The 20,384-nt window shown below is 39.0% G+C and overlaps 1 protein-coding gene and 1 pseudogene across 1 annotated transcript in view; one reads left to right on the top strand and one right to left on the bottom strand.

Moving 5' to 3' along the window:
- ATP6V0D2 (ATPase H+ transporting V0 subunit d2) overlaps positions 1 to 10,980 on the top strand; it is a 44,562-nt gene extending 33,582 nt beyond the window's left edge. Inside the window, exons 5-8 of the mRNA XM_059166090.1 lie at positions 187 to 264; positions 7,120 to 7,296; positions 8,485 to 8,562; positions 10,494 to 10,980. Coding sequence (XP_059022073.1) covers positions 187 to 264; positions 7,120 to 7,296; positions 8,485 to 8,562; positions 10,494 to 10,655 — 495 coding nt within the window. The 3' untranslated portion in view covers positions 10,656 to 10,980. The remainder of the gene's footprint in view (positions 1 to 186; positions 265 to 7,119; positions 7,297 to 8,484; positions 8,563 to 10,493) is intronic.
- Positions 1 to 20,384, bottom strand: part of LOC131827828 (small ribosomal subunit protein uS2-like) — a 183,511-nt pseudogene that overhangs the window by 48,812 nt on the left and 114,315 nt on the right.

The raw sequence follows: 20,384 nt of genomic DNA, 5'->3' as shown, positions 1-20,384 counted from the left end.
CTTTTTTAAAGCTGTGCGGCATGCTTCAATGTGAAAGTTTGTATCAAATTTTTAATAAAATATCGCCCTACGGGACAAGTAATTCAACCTCCATTAAAGTATTTAATAAGCCATGAAAAGCTGATCTACAAATTTCCAAAGGAAATTACCTTAATTTATTGTTTTATGGTCTTTCTTCTTCTTAAGTCTTACCTCGAGGCATTCTATAAATTCTGTAAGAATCATGGTGATGTCACAGCAGAAATCATGTGTCCCATTCTTGAGGTAAGAAAGTCCTTAAATTTCTTTATGCCAAATAATGTGCTTACACACTTTTCATTTACATAATTGTACTTATATATCTTTATGTTAGAAGCTCCTTTATGTTAGAAGCTCCTGCGGGTTCCTTTGTGGCTGTCAGTTAAGCATCTGCCTTCGGCTCAGGTCATGATCCTGGGTCCTGGGGTCAAGCCCCATGTTGGGCTCCCCACTCAGCAGGGAGCCTAATTCTCCCTCTCCTTCTGCCCCCCTGCCCATGCCTGTTCTCTCTCATGCTCTTTGTCTCTCTCTCAAATAATAAATAATTTTTTTTAAAAAGCTCCTTTATCTAAAAATAAAATAGGGGCACCTGGGTGGCTCAGTGGGTTGAAGCCTCTGCCTTCAGCTCAGGTCATGATCTCAGGGTTCTGGGATTGAGCCCCGCATGAGACTCTGCTCAGCAGGGAACCTGCTTCTCCCCCTCTCTCTGCCTGCCTCTCTGTCTACTTGTGATCTCTGTCTGTCACATAAAAAAATAAAATTTTTAATAAATAAATAAATAAAAATAAAATAACATATTTTATCATATATATCATTTGATGCCTTCAGTTAAGAGTGACATTTTCTAAGTTTTCTACATAGAAATTCTAATTTTGAAATTAGAAAAGAATGATGCTTATAGTAGTTTTGTCATGATTCATTTTGATGTAATATAAACGAAGTAGATTGTAATTAGTTAAAATTTGGGTATACTATGAGCAATTGGTAGACCATGAGGACTTGTAATAATAACGCAACTCCCTCCAACATTGGGCAAGCTGGGAATTCTCACAGTGTGGAACCAAAGTCCACTGTAGGCCTTGTTCCTTATATAAATCCTAAAATAAAGGAGGCTCAAACAATCCTCAAGTGTTCTGCTCTGGGTAGGAAAACTCTTCGGGTTAGGTGATTCACAGATGGCCTGCTCACTACATTAGGTTTCAGGTGCCACTACTGCTTTCTTTCTTTTTTTTTTTTTTTAAGATTTATTTATTTATTTGACAGATAGAAATCACAAGTAGGCAGAGAGGCAGGCAGGGGTGGGGGGAGCAGGCTCACGCTGAGCAGAGAGCCCCATATGGGGCTCCATCCCAGGACTCTGGGACCATGACCTGAGCTGAAGGCAGAGGCTTTAACCCACTGAGCCACCCAGGCACCCCCCACTACTGCTTTCTAACCTGCCTCTCTGACTGATGCTATAATCTTTTTAATTCTTCTTTATCATCACAGATTTCATCTGTGCTCAGAGATCGTCTTGCTTGCATGTGTGGATCTCAGAGATTCAGGCTAGAGATCAGAAGGATCTGGGGATATCCTCGGCATAGTCTGTATTGTGTTTCATACAAATCTCTTCTGCTGGTTTCACTTGGATAAGTGGCAGCAGGGAGGCAGACACCATTGTAGACTTTTTAAAAAGCCCTTTGCTTTGCCCTGTGAAATTCAGTTTTGTCTAAAGAATGTCTTTAATTGGGGCACCTGGGTGGCTCAGTGGGTTAAAGCCTCTGCCTTCAGCTCAGATCATGATCCCAGGGTCCTGGAATCGAGCCCCGCATCGGGCTCTCTGCTCAGCAGGGAGCCTGCTTCCTCCTCCTCTCTCTCTCTCTGCCTGCCTCTCTGCCTACTTGTGATCTCTATCTGTCAAATAAATAAATAAAATCTTAAAAAAAAAAAAAAGGTCTTTAATCATTAGATTACCTGTCACAGTGACTTCATTGGTAGGTAGATTAAATAGTTCAATGACTTCTGATTTCAAGAAAAAGCCTGATAAGAACTGCCCTTTAGGCCAAAAAAGGGAAAAAACAAAAAACCTGAATAACTTCATCTGCATATATTTTAAATTAATTTCTAAAACTGTATATGATAAAATTATTAATCATTAAACATCTAATCATTAAAATTTTACAGTTAAAGATACTTTGCTATGCCTTGTTGAAACTCTTCAAGCAAAAGCAGTCCTTGAAGTAACAATTTATCACTGGAAGACTCCAAGAAATCTTTTTTGCCTTTATCTATATTACACAGGAAGTGGGCATGGATAAATAAATAACATTTTTTATGGTATACTAAATGTCAGAAAGTGAGCTAGTCTCTTTCAGACATTCTGATCACATAACATAAGTGACCTGCTGGCCCTGTGAAGCACTCTCCTTGTCATAAATTTTTAACTGCTAGCTACCCTATAAGAAGCCACATTATCTATGGCTTGAAAATGTAATTTCTACTGACATAATTCCTGTGGTTTAGAAATGGCTTGTGTGCTTTATACGTACAAAATATGTGAAATAAGAGCTATGGCAAAACTCATAACCTTACAGAAGATGTAAAATGACACTATTAATAGTTAACATTTATTATGTGCCAGATAATATCCCAGGTGCTTTATATACTTGAATTCACTTGGACTTCAAAGCAGCACAATGAGGGCATCTGGATGGCTCCACTGGTTAAGCTTCTGCCTTCAACTCAGGTCATGATCCCAGGTCCCGGGATCAAGTCCCACATCAGGCTCCCTGTTCAGCAGGGACCCTGCTTCTCCCTCTCCTTCTGACCCTCCCCCCATTCGTGCTCTCTCTCTCTCAAATGAATAAATTTAAAAATCTAAAAAAAAACAAAAAACAAAAAACCAGCACAATGAAAATCTAAAAAACAACACAACAACATGGGAGTTTAGTATCTATTTCTCAGAACTGGCAACTGAGGTGCAAAGAAGGCTAGTAACTTGCCAGAGGACACATAGCTGATAAGTGGTAATGTCAGAATTTGAACCCAGGTAGCCTAGTCCGGATCCTCTGTGTTTGTCCACTATATTACCTCTACATTAACTTCACCATTCGCAATTCTTGGATAAAAGTAAGTGCTAATTCGAGGCACCCGGGTGACTCAGTTAAGCATCTGCCTTCCCCTCAGGTCATGATCCCAGGATTCTGGGATCCAGCCCTGCGTTGGGCTCCCTGCTCAGTGGGAAGCCTGCTTCTCCCTTTCCTCCAGCCATGCCCCCTGCTTGTGCTCTCTCTCTGTCTCTCTCTCAAATAAATAAAATCTTTTTTCTTTTAAAGTGCTAATTCATGAGCAAGATCATATTGCATGTGCTATAAAAATCAGAACTAGGTAAGAATTATGTCTGTAATCCTCAGTAATGTAGAAAGGACAGCACAGTATTAGAAGAATCCTTATCACTGATCAAACTATATACCCAGTGTTCCCATTATCCCTTTCCTATGCCCATGATACTACCACATTAGATTAGGTTTTCTTCAAGCTGTGTTAAAAATAAAAGTACATTTAACTATCTTTATGTAAAAGCGTTGTTACACTAGCATGCAGTTATGATGTCTCTAATGATATGATCAGAAGAGATCTGTCAGATTTATATAAATTGATGTATTTTTAAAAATAAATAAATAAATTGACATATTTACATAAATATATCAGATCATGTAATTAGCCCCCGTTTTACTCGTGCACCAGTAGCACACTTCCAGTTACAGAATTTTTCCAGTTACAGAATTCTTCCATGTCTGTCCTTATTTAATCTTAGTTGACAGGATACTTCAGAAAACTCAGTATGGTAAAAGAGAGCACTGTTAACCTGGCCTTGCATGCAAAAATTTGACCTAATTACAAGATTATGACTTCATATGAAAAAAAAAAAGAAAGAAAGAAATTGACTTATGTTCAAGACAAGTGAACTGCAGTTTAACGTTTGCCTTTGTGCCTTTTATTATTTGTCTTTGCCTTTCTGACAACCTGTATGTTTAACGAAACAGTGAAAAACAAGCTTAGAATAAGTGTGTTTCATCTTCCTGAGCTAGCAAGGCTAGGTTCGATTCCCATTCTCTTCCCTCTCTTCCACGGCCATCAGCCCCTCTACCCACTGCCCCCACGAGGTATTCCTGCCCTCCAATAATGAACCGGCATGAATGTGTCCTGATCAGCCCAACTCGATCATGTGCAACTGATAATGATTTTGAATACGTCAACAGTATACTTTTGCAACAATAACAAAAAATAAGTTATGGTTTCAAAATGAATGCGTGTAAGGAAGAGTGAAAGGACATAGGACATCTGGCATCATCTGTGCCACACAGGAAGCCAGCCCTCCATAAATGACAGAGTGGGCTTAAGTGAAATCGAATACCACCCATTTACTCTAGTCCATAATCAGATGTTGTGTCAAACTGTCTGCTTAGGGATGGTCAAACACAAGATAGCCCTTTTACAATTTCAAGATTATAGCTCCTTTCACTAAGAATACACACACGCACGCACGCACGCGCAGAACCTCCAGACTAGAAAAAATTACTAAGGTAGATACATCAGGCAGTTATAGTAAAAAGGAAATTAAAGGATAATAGGATTTCAAAGGAAATCATATCAAATTGGGGAGGAAATAAAAGGGCTTCTTGTTTAAAAAAAAAAAGAAAAGAAAAGAAACAAAATGGCATTTGACGGGACCCTCCAGTGCCCGTAAGGTTTCAACATGGAGGTTTCTGAAAGGAAGGACACACACTGTAGGCAAAGAGAAAGAAGTATTTACAAGAAAATGAAGTTGGCAAGTTCAGAGAACCTATTGTATCAATCAAAGTCCTCTCTTGGCATAGCCTGTGAAGCCTTTTCTCTTCCCAACTACCTGTCCAGGTACCCGGTGCAGCCTACTTCTTCACCTGCTTTCCCAGTGCTTTGCCCAAGACCGTTCCTCCACGCGTCATGTTTTAACTTAATGCGCCTTCCTCCTCTACAGCAGCCTCTGCTGCTTGGCACGTCTGTAGTGCTGCCTAGTCCACCCTGCTGCTCCCCATGAAAACCCTAACATCTTCTACAGCAGTGCATGTCAAAAACAAAACAAAAAACTCCAACGTCTTAGAACTAGAAAGCACATTAAAGGGCATGGTGGGACAATTAACTCTATTGTTGGTCCTCCTGCTCTAATTTTTATTTCAAGGTTTCCGATTGCCTTGAAATCTCTCTCTTGCATTTCTTCTGTCCCTGGAAGGCCTAAAATTCCTGACAGTTACATTCAGTGTCCAGGGGCGGCTGCCTTTGCTTTTAAATGAGGTCTCTTCCTGCTGGTGGGTCACCTATACTTGGTCATGAGGTCAGTCAAAAGGATTAGAAGGAACCAACTCTCACCCTCCTGATAGGAAACACCTGTTCTAACCAGAGAGTTCCAGTAAAATCTGTGGCAAGTCTGGATTTGTTAATTCGTCAAAAGTAAGCTGATCAAAGTAGAGCAATTTATTTCAGCTATTGTTTGCGTACAAATAACCTTAGAATCCTGTTAAAATGCAAGCCCTGGTTTAGTAGGGCTAGACAATGGCCTGAGACTCTGCATTTCTTTTTCTCATGACCTGAGTCAAAAACAAGAATGGGACGCCTAACCGACAGAGCCACACCAAAACTGCATGTTTAACAAGCTTCTAGGTGACATCAAAGCTACCCATCCAAGAAACACACCTTGAGTAGCAACATTATAGAGAATATTGGAGAATTTTGAAAGTAGTAAAATCACAGATCACTGTGCTGGATTCAGTAAATAGTTGTGGTCTTTGTATATTTCAAGTACTGGATATTAAAAAATAAACAATAAACAAGAGTGACATGATTTCCCTCAAAGATTTTACAGTGTAGTAAGGAGAAAAATAATTTCCAGATCTTAAAATACTGTAAGTGCAGGGTGTTTCAGGTAGATGGAGAATTTCTCAGCTCAAGGACACTATGAGAAACTCCCATGATAGGCAGAGAGGATCCCATGAAGGACAGACTAAGAAGGTATGGTCAGAGGAGGTAGGAAGAGAACCAAGAGACAGAAGAAACATGGAGTTGAAAGGAATAGTAAGAAATTTCAAGAAAAACTGAGTGGTTAGAGGAAATCGGCCTGACATGGAGCTGGTTGCTCAGGTGCCCAGTGGTGCTCAGCACAAAGACAGGGCCTGAGTATATGTGACCCACCTGGGAGAGCATGAGGTCCAGCCCTGTCACCTTACAAGTGAGGAGATAGGCCTGAGAGGAAGGTACCTTGTCCTGGGCTAAATGATCTTGAGATACACAGTTAGACTGATTGATGTCCAACCTAGGACTTTCAAGAAGAAAACCAAAACCACCAAAGTACAAACAAATGGTAAGTAGCACAAAGCTTCATTAGGTTAAAAAGAAAAAAAAAATCCTAACCTCAGGAACCAGAAAGAGATGTTAACATTTACAACACGCACTCTTTGGTCCAGACACCCTGCCAGGCACTTCCACTTATCTTGTCCTATCCCTGGACAGACCCCAGCAAGTAGGTACTATTCCCATTTTTATGGAAGAGACATTTGAGATTCTAGTGACCTATGTGACAGAAATCCATGAGTAACTAATTGCAGAGTGCCTGGGAGGTAAAGTTCAGTGGGGTTTCAAGAGTCATGGACCATTAACGCTGTGTGATCCTTCTCTGGCAAGCAAAATTACTCCATTAAGGGTTGGGGCACCTGGGTGGCTCAGTGGGTTAAGCAGCTGCCTTCGGCTCAGTTCACGATCCCAGGTTCCTGGGATCCAGCCTCTCCTTGGGCTCCCTTCTCAGCAGGGGATTCTGCTTCTCTTTCTCCCTCTGCTATTCCCCCTGCTCATGCTGGCGAGCGTGCGCTCTCTCTCTCTCTCTCTCAAAATAAAGAAGTAAAATCTTTAAAAAAAAAAAAAAAAAAAAAAGGCTAAGGGAACATTAATAACACATGTTTGTATTATAATTAGACAAAAATCTGGAAAGAAAAGCAAATCACTGTGGAAATGAGTTTGTCTACTTAGGGTTCTGTTTATAGTATTTCGTACATGGTTAGATTTCACTGATTTTATGTCTTGCAAATTCAGTTTGAGGCTGACAGGCGTGCTTTTATCATCACTCTTAACTCCTTTGGCACTGAACTGAGCAAAGACGACCGGGAGACCCTCTACCCGACCTGTGGCAAGCTCTATCCTGAAGGGTTGCGCCTTTTGGCTCAAGCTGAAGACTTTGATCAGATGAGGAGAGTAGCAGAACATTATGGGGTACGTAACTACACCAGGCACCCTGAATTTCTCACATTTTATTACCTGTACTTTTAAAAGTTCACACATTAAATTTACATGTCTTCTCTAAAGCCATTATGTTCTTAAGGTAGAAAGCGATGTCATTCTAGAACTTCTCCCAAAGAAGTACTTCAAATTTCCAAGCCATGTGGGTTTTTCTTTCTCTTTCTTTCTTTCTTTCTTTTTTTTTCTTATTGAGGTTCCTGCCAAGCAAGTACTTGTTTAAATCTCCAAGGAGCAGTCATTTGAGCAGGTCTTTTGAAGTGCATCATAGAGCAAGTTCCCCAAGGGACTGGTGCAGTGTTCTGGATATGTGAGCTCATGTCGAACTTACAAAAAAGAGCCTGACCCAGCAGTCCTTACCCATTGGGTAGACACACTCAGGTACAGGATGTCTACTTGAAATGCAAGGGAGAATATGGACATACTGGTTTCTACCATTCCCTTTAATCAGGGCCAGAAATCGGGGATGAAAGGAGGGCTCTATGTTGTTCCCCTACTCCACATCCAAATGCTCTCTTAAGAGCCTGCAGCTTCTCAGCTCATCCCCTAATTCCATTCCTTCTGACTTACAGTGACATGATGCCCTCTGGATAACTTTTCCAGAACTGGGATGACACTCTTACCTTTTCTTATGGGTTTCTGAAGACTTCTGGGAAAAAGAAGTCAGCAAACTGCATAAATCTTTGTAGTAGCTTATGTCATCACAAGAGGCTTTTTAGCATAATATTAAATTTTGAGCTTCTCCCCAGTTTCCACCCCTTCCACACTTGAAATTCCATGTGAATTCTATCAACTGTCATTTCAAAGAACCCATGAACCCATTCTGGTTAAACCACAAGCATTCATTTATCCTCTATAATGTGCCCAGCCAGCCCTAAGAACCTAATGCAGAAATTAGCTCATCTTAAGTATATCCAGAGTAGACTTGCTCTTGCCTCTTGCCCTGTAGGCCTGAATAAGCCAGTAGGCTAGATATCCATCCATACTCTTTTATCTGGGTTTTTTTTTGGTATTGTTTTCAGGAGGCCAAAGATCTCACAAGAAAACATTCAGTCCTTCTGGGTAGATGAGAAGAGAGACATCATTTCTATATTGCTAAGAAAATATCTTCATACCTATTTATAAGAAATGAGAATCTGTTTAAAAATAGCCTCTGTTTTTTAGGTATACAAGCCTTTGTTTGAGGCTGTGGGTGATGGCAGTGGAGGAAAGACATTGGAAGATGTGTTTTATGAGCATGAGGTAGGATATAAATGGAAATGCTATTAGCTGATGTGTGCTTTTACTCTCAGTTTTAGATATTTCTTACTTTGGGTTTTCTTTTGGTGGGACTTCTTGTTTCAGTTGATCAGTTCAGCTGATTAAGTACATTCACAATTTGACAGCCAAATGGGTATTAGTGTCTCTGCCTTGGAGGCCCAGTGGTTCCCATATGATGGCTTCCTGTTGACTTGTCCTAGCCAAAAACATAGTGTGTCTTATCCAGGACACATAGCAAAGCTCTGGAAAGAATGCAGCTGTTCCATAATTAACTAAAGAATCAGAAGTAGGACATTCTTATGATCATATATGGATTCTCCTCATAGTGTACACTCTGTGATGTGCATCTCACCCTAATCCATCCCTTAAGAAGGACTTGTCTACAGTTATAATACAATTTAGGAACACAGTTATAACACTTAGGAATTATTTGCATAGAATTCTATCTGGAGAGTCTAGACTATTCTCTTTACCTGAAAAACAGAAGAGTCTTTAATCCATTTATAGTCAATTCCTGGGCTATTAACTATTCAACAGAGGGCTTTTTTTGAGGGAGATGGGGATACCAGATAAGGTCTTTCAAATCTGGAGAATTTTTCTAGTGTGTTTAATTCGTTTCTCTAAAACCACTGACCCTTCCCTTTCAGTTGATTGAGAGAAAATCCTGAAATTTTACCCAATTTTAGAGTAGGACTGGCTCCAGAAAGCAGTTCAGGCCTCTTCCTCTAAGTCCTGCTCCAGACATCTTCAAACCACTCTCTAGTGTTTGTCATACAAAGAAGTAAAAACAATGCAATTTATCCCATATATTAGGGAGGTTTTTAAAATTTCACACTGTTGCACAACCGCTTCAAAGAAGGCTGTTAAGAAAGTGGCCCTTCACAGAAAAAATAAGTGTCTGTTCCTGAAAGCAAGGACTTCCACTTCCTGAATACTTAGCTTGACGCTTTCAGAACTGCAGGAGGGACGCAGTACCTCTCATCCTTTTTTCAAAATGGAATGGAATAAAAGAATGGTTCCATTTCAGACTTTACATGAGTTACACAACTTTTTTTAATTTTTTATTTTTTATAAACATATATTTTTATCCCCAGGGGTACAGGTCTGTGAATCGCCAGGTTTACACACTTCACAGCACTCACCAAAGCTACACAATTTTTTTTAGGTTGTCTTTTACTGTTCTACCTTCTGCAGAAAAACAACAACAACAACAAAAACATAAATTTAACCGAATGTCAAATTGCTGCCAAGCATCCTAAGAAAGCTCAAAGTTTTGGTCTAGGGAAAATGGTTTACCTAAATGAGGCAAGCCCACTAGCTAGAAGCCACCATATTTTTACTACAAAGTTCCACACATACATACACAAACACTAGATTTTCCCAGGAATCTTTGTGCTAGCAGTGCTGTGAAGATTTGGAGTTTATCTACTGATTCTATAAACCTACTTTATTTTACTTATTTTTTATAAGGTTACTTTTTAAACTACTATTGTCTATCTTTATCTGTAGAGTGACACTAAAGTTCCCTTTAGAACTTGCTGAATTGCTACCATTTTCCGGTATTTGGTCCAATTTGGGCATTGCCTCTTTGTTTGTTTGTTTATTTTTAACATTTTACTATTTATTTGAAAGAGAGAGAAAGATCACAAGTAGGCAGAGCAGCAGGCAGAGAGAAAGGGGGAAGCAGGCTCCCTGCTGAGCAGAGAGCCCGATGAGGTGGTTGGATCCCAGGACCCTGAGATCATGACCTAAGCTGAAGGCAGAGGCTTAACCCACTGAGCACCCCCAGACATTGCCTATTTAAATACAAATAAGCACTGTACAAATACAAGCCAGTCTGTAGTTTAATATTATTTCGTAAATGTTGTACACTCCTGATAAGTGATGGTCTTTATTGTTTTTTCCTTCCTCAGGTACAAATGAACGTGCTGGCATTCAACAGGCAGTTCCACTATGGCGTGTTTTACGCATACACAAAGCTGAAGGAACAAGAAATGAGAAATATTGTGTGGATAGCAGAATGCATTTCACAAAGACATCGAACTAAAATTAACAGTTACATTCCAATTTTATAAGCCAGTGTGGAGCTTCCAATGCAGAACATCTTAATTATTAAGAAGAGGTTCCAAGGAAATTAAAAATTGTGTTATATTCTCCGGGTTACACAAAAATAATTTGCACTGCAGCTTCATGAGTTGCAGATCCACTAGGAACATAGTAAACCAACAGAAACAAAGTGATTCTTTTTTTTTTTTCCAGCAGCCTTAAATTGTTTTCCACATTTATGTCTCACTCTTTTACCAGACCTTAGACATTAGTTCTAATTAACCTTATGGTACTTTCCCTATTTTTGTTTAGTTGTATTAACAATTAGATCTAATTAAAGTGTTTTACTCTTGCTTTCCCTTGCTTCTCTGCAGGCCCAAATTACTATCTGCTTCACTTTTCCTTCACTTAGGTCCACAAAAATCCAGGGTTGTGTGAGGCCAGTATTGACCATATGTGCTGAAAATATTGTATTTCTTTTCTTTTTAAGATTTTATTTTATTTTATTTTATTTTATTGAGAAGAGAGAGAGAAAGTACATGTACACACAAGTGGAGGGGGTGCAGAGGGAGAGAATCCTAAAGCAGACTCCCTGGTGAGCATGGAGCCCAATGTAGGGCTCAGTCCTATGACACACGAGATCATGACCTGAGCTGAAACCAAGAGGTGGATGCTCAAGTGACTGAGCCACCCAGGCTCCCCAAAATTATAAGATATTTAAAGTATCAATGTGATATTTTAAAATCAATTTAATTTAAAATTTAATTTAAAAATCATATCATCACATTGATTTTTAAATCAATCTTTTGATTGATACACACACACACACACACACACACACACACACACATATGGTGAAAAGACTCCCCCCCATCAAGTAAGTTATACATCCATCACTTCACATAGCTGCCTCCCCAGCCCCCCTGCACCCCCCATGAGGACATTTAAATTCCACTCTCCTGGCAAGTTTCAGTTATACAGTAATGTTATCAACTATAGTCACCATTTTGTACAGTTAGATCCTCAAACCTTATTCATATTATAACTAAAAGTTTGTCCTCTTCTCTAACCTCTCCATATCTCCCCATCCCCCAGCCTCTGGCAACCACTTTTCTTACTCGCTATTTCTAGTAGTTAAACTTTTTGCCTTTTTTTTTAGATTCCACATAGAAGTGAAAATTAAAAGGAAATGTATAGCTAAGATTTTAATAATCTCTATGATTAGAATTTTTAATTCAGTCATATTTTTCTTAAGATTTATGGAGGCATGGAAGAGTAGACAATGGTGATTCTCAGCTCTCAGTGTCCAAATCATGTGGTTGTACACAAGGATTCACCTTGGTGGTGTGATGACAGTGATTTATATTGAACCAAACTTTCAAAGCCTCAAAGGCTTTTCAGTAGAAAGATCAGAGGAAAGTTATGCAATATCCACACATGCAAATACATAAACATAAATCATGTTATAGAGAATTAATACTTCACAGTTTAATTGCCCCTTGTGTTAGGTATAATTCTGTGAAATATCAGAATTATCTGAGCCATAGAATTTAACATGAGTGGTTAACAGTGGCTTTAATCATTTGGGTTCACAAGACCCTTTAGGAATCTGATAAGCACTACGAACACTTTCCCTGAGAATAATAGACATCTGATCCTCTAAAATCCATTCAAGTGCAACCCAGCGGTCCACAGACTCCAGGTTAAAAACCTCCATTGCATAGGCAAGGAATAAAAGAAAACAGGTTAGAAAGTAATGGATGAGAAAGGATTTAATTTAAATAAAATATAAGTACTCATATACCTCTCCATCTTTTGCAAGGGCATCCTGTTTAGCTGAGCAAGCATTTTCAGGATGGAGCCACATGCTTGGGTAGAAAGGGCTCCCCACCTGGCCAGCAAGGTCAGTCATGTCAATCTCAGAGACGCTGGAAGGACGGAGGTTACAATCAGTTTGCCGTCATACTAACCTGAAATTATGATTCAAAACATGACCCAACTTTCCTTTTTGAAATGATTGATGTTCATATCCATCCAATGCATTAACCAAAGTTACTATTTTTGCAAGAAGAGTAGGTGAAAACTTCGTGGATTGGTTAAAAAATAAATGCTCATCTATAAATAGAGTCAACTGGTCTTGGACAAAGAAGCAAAAGCAATACAATAGACCAAAGATAGTCCCTTTAACAGATGGTGCTGGAACATCTGGGCATCCATATGCAAAAAAAAAGAAAAAAAAAGGCACTAGACACAGACCTTATACCCTTCACAAAAATAACTCAAATGGATTATGATTTAAATATATGACCTATATAGTGACCTAAATATAAAACATGAAACTATAAAGCTCCTAGAAGATAACATAGGAGAAAACCTATATGATCTTGGGTATGGTGATGCCTTTTTTGATACAACACCAAGGACACAATCCAGGAAAGAAAGAACTGGTAAGCTACAGTTTGTTAAAATTTTCTGCTGTGCAAAAGATAAAATCAAGAGAATTACAAGACAAGCTAAAGGCTAGGAGAATATATTTGCAAAAGACGTATCTGATAAAATAATGCTATCCAAAATAAAAGAAACTCTTAAAAACTCAAGAACAAGAAAACAGGGGCGCCGGGGTGACTCAGTGGGTTAAAGCCTCTGCCTTCAGCTCAGGTCATCCCAGGGTCCTGGGATTGAGCCCTGCAACGGGCTCTCTGCTCAGCAGGGAGCCTGCTTCCTCCTTTCTACCTCTGCCTGCCTGTCTGCCTACTACTCTCTATCTGTCAAATAAATAAAATCTTAAAAAATAAGAAAGCAAACAACCTGATCAATAAATGAGCCAAAGAACTTTTTTTCAAAGATTTTTTTTGTTTATTTGAGAGAGAAAGAGAACACAGGCAGAGGGAAGAGCTGAGAAAGAGAGAAAGAGAAGCAGACTCCTTGTTGAGTGGGGAGCCTGACAAGGGGCTCAATCTCAGGACTCTGAGATCATGACCTGAGCTGAAGTCAGGTGCTTAACCAACTGAGCCACCCGTTCACCCCGAGCCAAAGATCTTAACAGACACCTCCACAGTGAAGACATACAGGTGGCAAAGAAACATACAAGAAAATGTTCCATGGCATACATCATCAGGGACATATAAATAAAAACAACAAGGTACCGTTACACAGCTATTAGAATGGTCAAAGTCCAGGACGTGGGCAATTCCCCAAGCTGGCAAGGAGAGGGAGAAACAGGAACTCTGATTCATTATTGGTAGGAAGGAGTTGGAACTTAGGTCTACAGAAAAACCTGCACATAAATCTTTATAGCAGCTTTGTTCATAATTGCCAAAACTTGGAAGCAACCAAATGTCCTTTAGTAGTAGATAAATGGATAAACAGGAGTACATCCAGACAATGGAATATTACTCAGCACTAAAGGGAAAAGAGCCATCCAGCCATGAAAAGACAGAGAAACCTTAAATGCATATTGCTAAGTGAAATAAGAAAATCTGAAAAGGCTATCTATATATTATCTGATTTCACCTATATGACATTTTGGGGGAAAAAAAAAAACCAACTATGGAGACAATAAAAAAATGAGTGATTACCAGAGGTGGAGGGGATGGGGGGGGAGATGAATAGGCAAAACGGGATTTTCAGGGCAGGTAAAATACTCTTTATGGTACTATAATAATGGGTATGTGATATTATACATTTGTCCACAAGCTTATCATATACAACACCAAGAATGAATGTTAAGGTGAACTACGAACATTGGATGATGATGTGTTACTACAGGTTCACCCTTGGTAAAAAGGGGGAAAAAAAGGACCACTCTGGTGAACGATGTTGATGACAGGGGAGGCCATCTACGCATGGGTGGGAGCGAGGGCATACTTGGAAATCTTTGTACCTCTTTCTCAGTTGTATTACAAACCTAAAACTGCTCTTAAAAAAAAAGTCTTAAAAAATAAATTCTAAGCAGCTGGTATTTCCTGAAGCTTATCTTCAGGATTGAATGATCAAATGGAAGAAATTACTTTTAAACCTTCATCTTTGGTGAAAAAGGAGAAAACTGTGCTCTCACATTTCCTCATGGCACCTAGAAATGAATCATCTCTATCTTCTTCATCACCTTTTATTGCTTATAGCCAAGTAAAAGTAAATCATGTAGAGTAGTGAGGAGTAGGCAGGACAGATGCATAACCTCCTTGGTAAATAATATAAATCCAAGAAGAGCAGGTGGAAATTTAAATCGGTGTATTTCCTAGAAGGAAATGTATATCTCTATGCTCACAAAGTAACCTGTGCTATCCTGCATTGATGAAGCCGTTTTGGGGCAAGACTTCGCAGAGACAAGTCGTATGTAAATCCAAAACAGCTGGGCATAGGCTAACCCTCTCCGGAGCCGCATAGAAAGCATAAATCGACTTAGGACAGGCGTAATTATAAAATACGGGAGGGCAGCAGCAAGGAGAGAAGGGAGGCCTCTGTAAAAATAAAGCAAAGGTCAGCACTCAATTTGGAGAAAATGACTTCTTTCAAAATCAGCTCTCCGTTGAAGTCTGGAGAATAGACTCCTTTGAAAGATAACTTACCCCAGGAAAAATAAGTAAAAGTAAATGTCATGAACGTTGAATGAGGAGCATATTCTTTTAAACCCAAATTAATGCTTTAACCTTTTTCTCCCTTAGTCCTTTTAGGTTTTCCCTACATATTTTCCCAGTAGGATATAAACATTATAAGCACTAAGTTAATTAGGAAAGAATAGGCTCAGAACAAGAAAATAAATGCCAATTTCAAATATAACTCACAGGCACTATGGAAACAGCAGGGTTTAACCTCTTGGAGACCAAGGTAAGGCAGTATGACATCTTTTGTTGTGCATCCAAAGGAACTACCCTAATAGCAACTTAAGTGTTCTACACAGAGCTTATGAAGGCTTATCTCAAAATCAGCAAGTGGTTAATAGAAAGTGACCCCCTGCCTCTGGCATTCTATGAATGTGTTTGCAGGTATAAAGGAAAAGCTCCCTTTTCATTAAACAGACATCACAAAAGAGCCTGCTTATTGTCTAAAGCTGTTGCCAACTCAGGGTCTTTCTCTTCCAGATTGCGAAGTGCTAACATCCCTGCTAAAGTGTTTCAGGGACCTCTGATACTATACCTGATGTAAGCCCAAAGCAAGAATTTAAAGAAAAAGGTTTTTGAACGTTCATTAAGAAAAGTAGTAACCATGGGGACATATAAGTCACAAATATTTTTTAAACCGGAGTTTCTCAGCCAGAATGTCAAAGCCCACAGCTCTGCCTCGCATGGGTGATGGGGTAGAGATGGTGATTCCGATAGCCTTGGGGTGCCCATGGTCTCCAGACTCCTCTGATCCGCAGCAATCTTTGCTGGTTGTAGCAGATGCCAAACAAATGCTATCATTTTATGTGTACACAGTGATATGGAAAGAAACCAAGTAAGATAACAGATGAGTAACCCCTGGTTCCTCTAAAGAGATAGAAGCAATACTAGCAGAGCCCATTTTTATATTTTTATGATACCTTTTATGGACTTGAGAACCCCTGGTCCGCACAATTTGATTTGTATGTTGCCGAGGAATTAGCATTCTCCCCATTCTCTGCAGCAGAGTCTTTGTCTGACAGCACAAGTTCAAACTACATATCAGCACATCTCCATTAAAAAAATGACATATATGTATGATCCACTAATTTTTACAGTAAATTTCTCTACTTTAATTGTTATATTCTAATCTGACCACTTAAGTACATTAGGGTGAATATTCTTTTGTTTCCTTATTCAATATAGCCCTCTAAGGAACACATTTTTATTTCCTCATTGGTGTATCTATCCTAAAAAGACCAAGAAATAAGATAGATGATTTAAGCTGGTTACTGAAATACTAAAACTGGCAACAAGAAACAGAGTTTCAGAAACAGAGTGGACACTAGTTTTCCAAATAAGGGAACTATATAGTCAGAAGGGCTAAGAGTAGACGAATCAAAACTGGATTTCAAGTGTCCTGACTCTTCCATTGTGTGTGTGTGTGTGTGTGTGTGTCTGTGTCTGTGTCTGTGTGTGTCTGTGTGTGTGTCTGTGTGCGTATTCGGCTTTCTTTGTGGTGGTTTCATTTTTTACTTTCTCCTTAAGTTACAGCCTCCAGTCTAAGACTAGGGTTCTTGTTTGGTCCAAATACATTTTGTGAAAAACAACAGAAATCGGGTGTGCCAGGCTGGCTCAGTTGGAAAAGCATGCGACTCTTGATCTCAGGGTTGTGTGTCTGAGCCTCACATTAGGTATAGAGATTACTAAGAAATATAACCTTTAAAAAATGATAGAAATCCTATCAAACCAGCTTGAAATCCAAAAAGGAAACGTATTGCCTCGTGTCACTGGGAATTTGAATTGCTCATGGAACTGGACCCAGGCCATCAAAGATTTCATTAAGAATTGTCCTTTTGTCTTCCCCGTGTACTGTCACAGGTGACCAGCAGCAGCTGAGGGCCACATTCTACCAGCTACTCAGCCCAGCAGAAACTGTCCTTCTTGTCCAATACCAACAAACCTATTCTGGATTTTTACAGTGATTGATCTGTCAAAGCGTTTCATGTACAGTTTTGCAATTATAGTATTTATTACTCTAATACTGAGAAATCAGGAAAAATTATTAAAAGTATGTTAATTTACTTTTATAAATTATTAGAGTAATAGAAACACTACCTACTTTTTGTAGTCATTTAGTATGTACATGAGCATTGACTTTTATAAGTTATTAGAATAGTAGGAACACTACTACTTTAATTAATCATTTAATATGTACTCAGAATACATATTATAATATACTCAGTATAATTTAAGACTTCCAGTTGGAAATAATTTTGCTATTGTTCAATGCTGACTGCTAAATACATAAAATTATTTGGAATGCTAGTTATCAAAGCTTTGATTTATTAAGATTTTAAATTTAAAATGTTAATAATTAAGTTACATCATGACATCATAATCTCCCTCATCTGTCATTTACAACCCATTAATAATAAATTCTCCCAATTCTACTAAAAAAATATTTCTTTAACCCACCACTTAAATCCAATCTCATTTAAAAAAAAAATCCAATCTCATTTTTGTGTAGACTAGGGCCATAAACCTCTAACTGGTCCCTATCCTGTCATTATCCCCACTACAACTGAGAGAGCTTTTTAAAACCAAGATCTTATCACTCTCTTATTTAAAACTCTTCTATCAACTTTGAAATAAAAGCAAAACTTTACTATGGCCTATTAGGCCCAGATTAGTCAGGTCTTTGTTGCTTTTCCATTGTCTTTATTGGCTTCTCCCTGTCCAACTATTACACTCTCACTGGCCTTCTTCCAGATTTCAAATACCCCAAGCTTTGTCCATTTTGGGGTCATCATACATGTTCTTCTCTCTACAGGGAAACTTTTTCATTGTATGTTCACATGGTAGGGCCCCTTTCCTTCAGGTTTTTTGTTTGTTTGTTTGTTTGTTTTTAAATTTAATTTAATTTAATTTTGTGTGTGTGTGTGTTCCAAAGTTCATTGTTTATGCACCTCACCCAGTGCTCCATGCAATATGTGCCCTCCTTAATACCCACCACCAGTTTTAATGTCACCGTGTTACTCAACTCAGTGGGCACCTTTCATAACTTTGGAATTGTGCAAATCACCAGTACACAATAGTAATGCATGTTCACTTCCTCAAAGAGGTTCTCGAGTCTTAAGGAGATCCCTCAAATTGGTCTCTTCACCTCATAATTCTTCTCCCCCCCTTTTTTTCACTTCATAATTCCTACCACAATTTGTAACCATGAATGTGTTTGTTTTGTAATGTTGGTCTTCCCCATCCAACTGTGCTCTATGAGACTAGGAAACTTCTCTTTTTGATCACTGCTGTGTCCTTCATAATTGGCATAGAGACTGGCATATGGCAACATTTAATATATATTTCTTAAAGGAATGAGCAAATTCTTCCACCAGTAAAATTCTGTAAATCAAGTCATAGAAGTGCTAAAAGATAAACTGAAGCATATTACAAACTTTCTGAGTTTATTTAAGCAAAAATTGATTACAACTGGGCAGCTCCATACAGGAAGTAATTAGAAGCACTCCAGTGACAGGAATGAGGAGAAAGACATACAGAAAATGCTGAAGAAAAGAAGGAAATGATTCAATTGGCTATAGCTTAAGCATTTGCCGTCTTTGGAAAAGCCTACTGGCTATTTGTGATCTGTCCTTGGGTTCTGATTTTTTAACCTTGCTTCATTTATAGGACTAAGTTTGGGTTTCCCTATATAGGTCTTAGAACCACCTCAGGCTAATGGCCTCCTTGTTTAATACATTTAACAGAGGGAAGGACCAAAACATAACTAGGCTAGAGGACCCATAAATTTCCTTTGGGCACAGGTATTTTCAGCACCCAGGAAGACAGAAAAAGCAAAACAATTAGACTGAAAGAATGCCACAGTCTTACTCAGTGAAAATACAGAAACACGCGGAAAGGTGGAGACCTTGCTGGCTCATGCACTGAGGCACGTGGAGCGCACTGCAATACTCCACCCCCTCATAGGCATACCACATGTATCCGTTAAACGAATAAGCCTCTATGTGAGGCAAGTATTTTATCAGTACCCACATCTGACCCTTGCAGCAAAAGGGGGAAACAGTGACGTGGGATCTGTATCAAGCAGAGCATTTGCTGAGCAAGAGGAGCAGCCAGATTGCCATTGTTGCCTGCATTCACATCTGGCATAAGCACTCACAGTCAGAAGCCAAGCCAATTTGATCACAGAAATAGACTTTGGCCAAGAACTACTTAACTAAATGGAGCCTACTTCCCGTGGTCTTACAAACACAGGTGTTTACAAAGGACAAATTCAAAGGACAGGGAAATTCACTAAAATGGCTTCATGGTGTTCCCTGAACACCAAGATAAACCTGAGTAATGATTCTCAATCCAATCTGCCTGCCTGCTTAAATACCTACATTTACTTTGAAATTTATTGGAGTCCAAGAATTTATAAAGAACTGGTTAGTTCCCCTGATCTGAAGTGTATTGAAAGGAAAAAAATTAGACTGAATTATCAAGTGAGATTTACTCTGCATTGCACTGTTTCTTCAACTATTATCTCTATATTATCATATATATGATATATATATTATAAACTATATCAATATCAATATATTATCAACTAATTATATTATCTCTCTCCTTCAAAAGGGTTCAACACATGTAGATAAAAGCAGAAGTACAGAATATTCCATTTCGGTGATGAAAATTAATCAGTATATGCAGCTCCTGGGTGGCTCAGTCAGTTCAGCATCCCGCTCAGGTCAAGATCCCAAGGTCCTGGCATGGAGCCCCACACCTCCCACCCCACCCTATGTCCTGCTCCTTGCTCAGCAGGGAGCCTGCGTCTCCCTCTTTTTCTGCCCTACCCCTGCCACTTGTGTTCTCTCTCTCTCAAATAAATATATAAAATTTAAAAAAAAATCAATATATTAAGAGGGTAAAAGGTAAATGATATTTAGAAAAGGAGAGAGAGAGAAATGATCTCAAACTGCAAATGGCATTCAAGGTTAATTGCAAAGTCCCCAACATTACTGAAACCAGTGTCTGTCGGTCTACCAGGCACCGAGCCACACCCCATTCATCCTATCAAGAACGGAAAGGTATTCATAGAGGCTACTCTACTTTCAACTAGAGGAATAGCAGAGGTGTTCTGAAATAATTGTTCTGGGGGTTTCACATTTATTACCTACT

Source organism: Mustela lutreola, chromosome 3 (genome assembly GCF_030435805.1).
Source record: "Mustela lutreola isolate mMusLut2 chromosome 3, mMusLut2.pri, whole genome shotgun sequence".
Taxonomy (NCBI): Eukaryota; Metazoa; Chordata; class Mammalia; order Carnivora; family Mustelidae; genus Mustela; species Mustela lutreola.
Note: the sequence above shows the minus strand (reverse complement) of the source record. Positions and strands in the feature narration are given on the sequence as shown.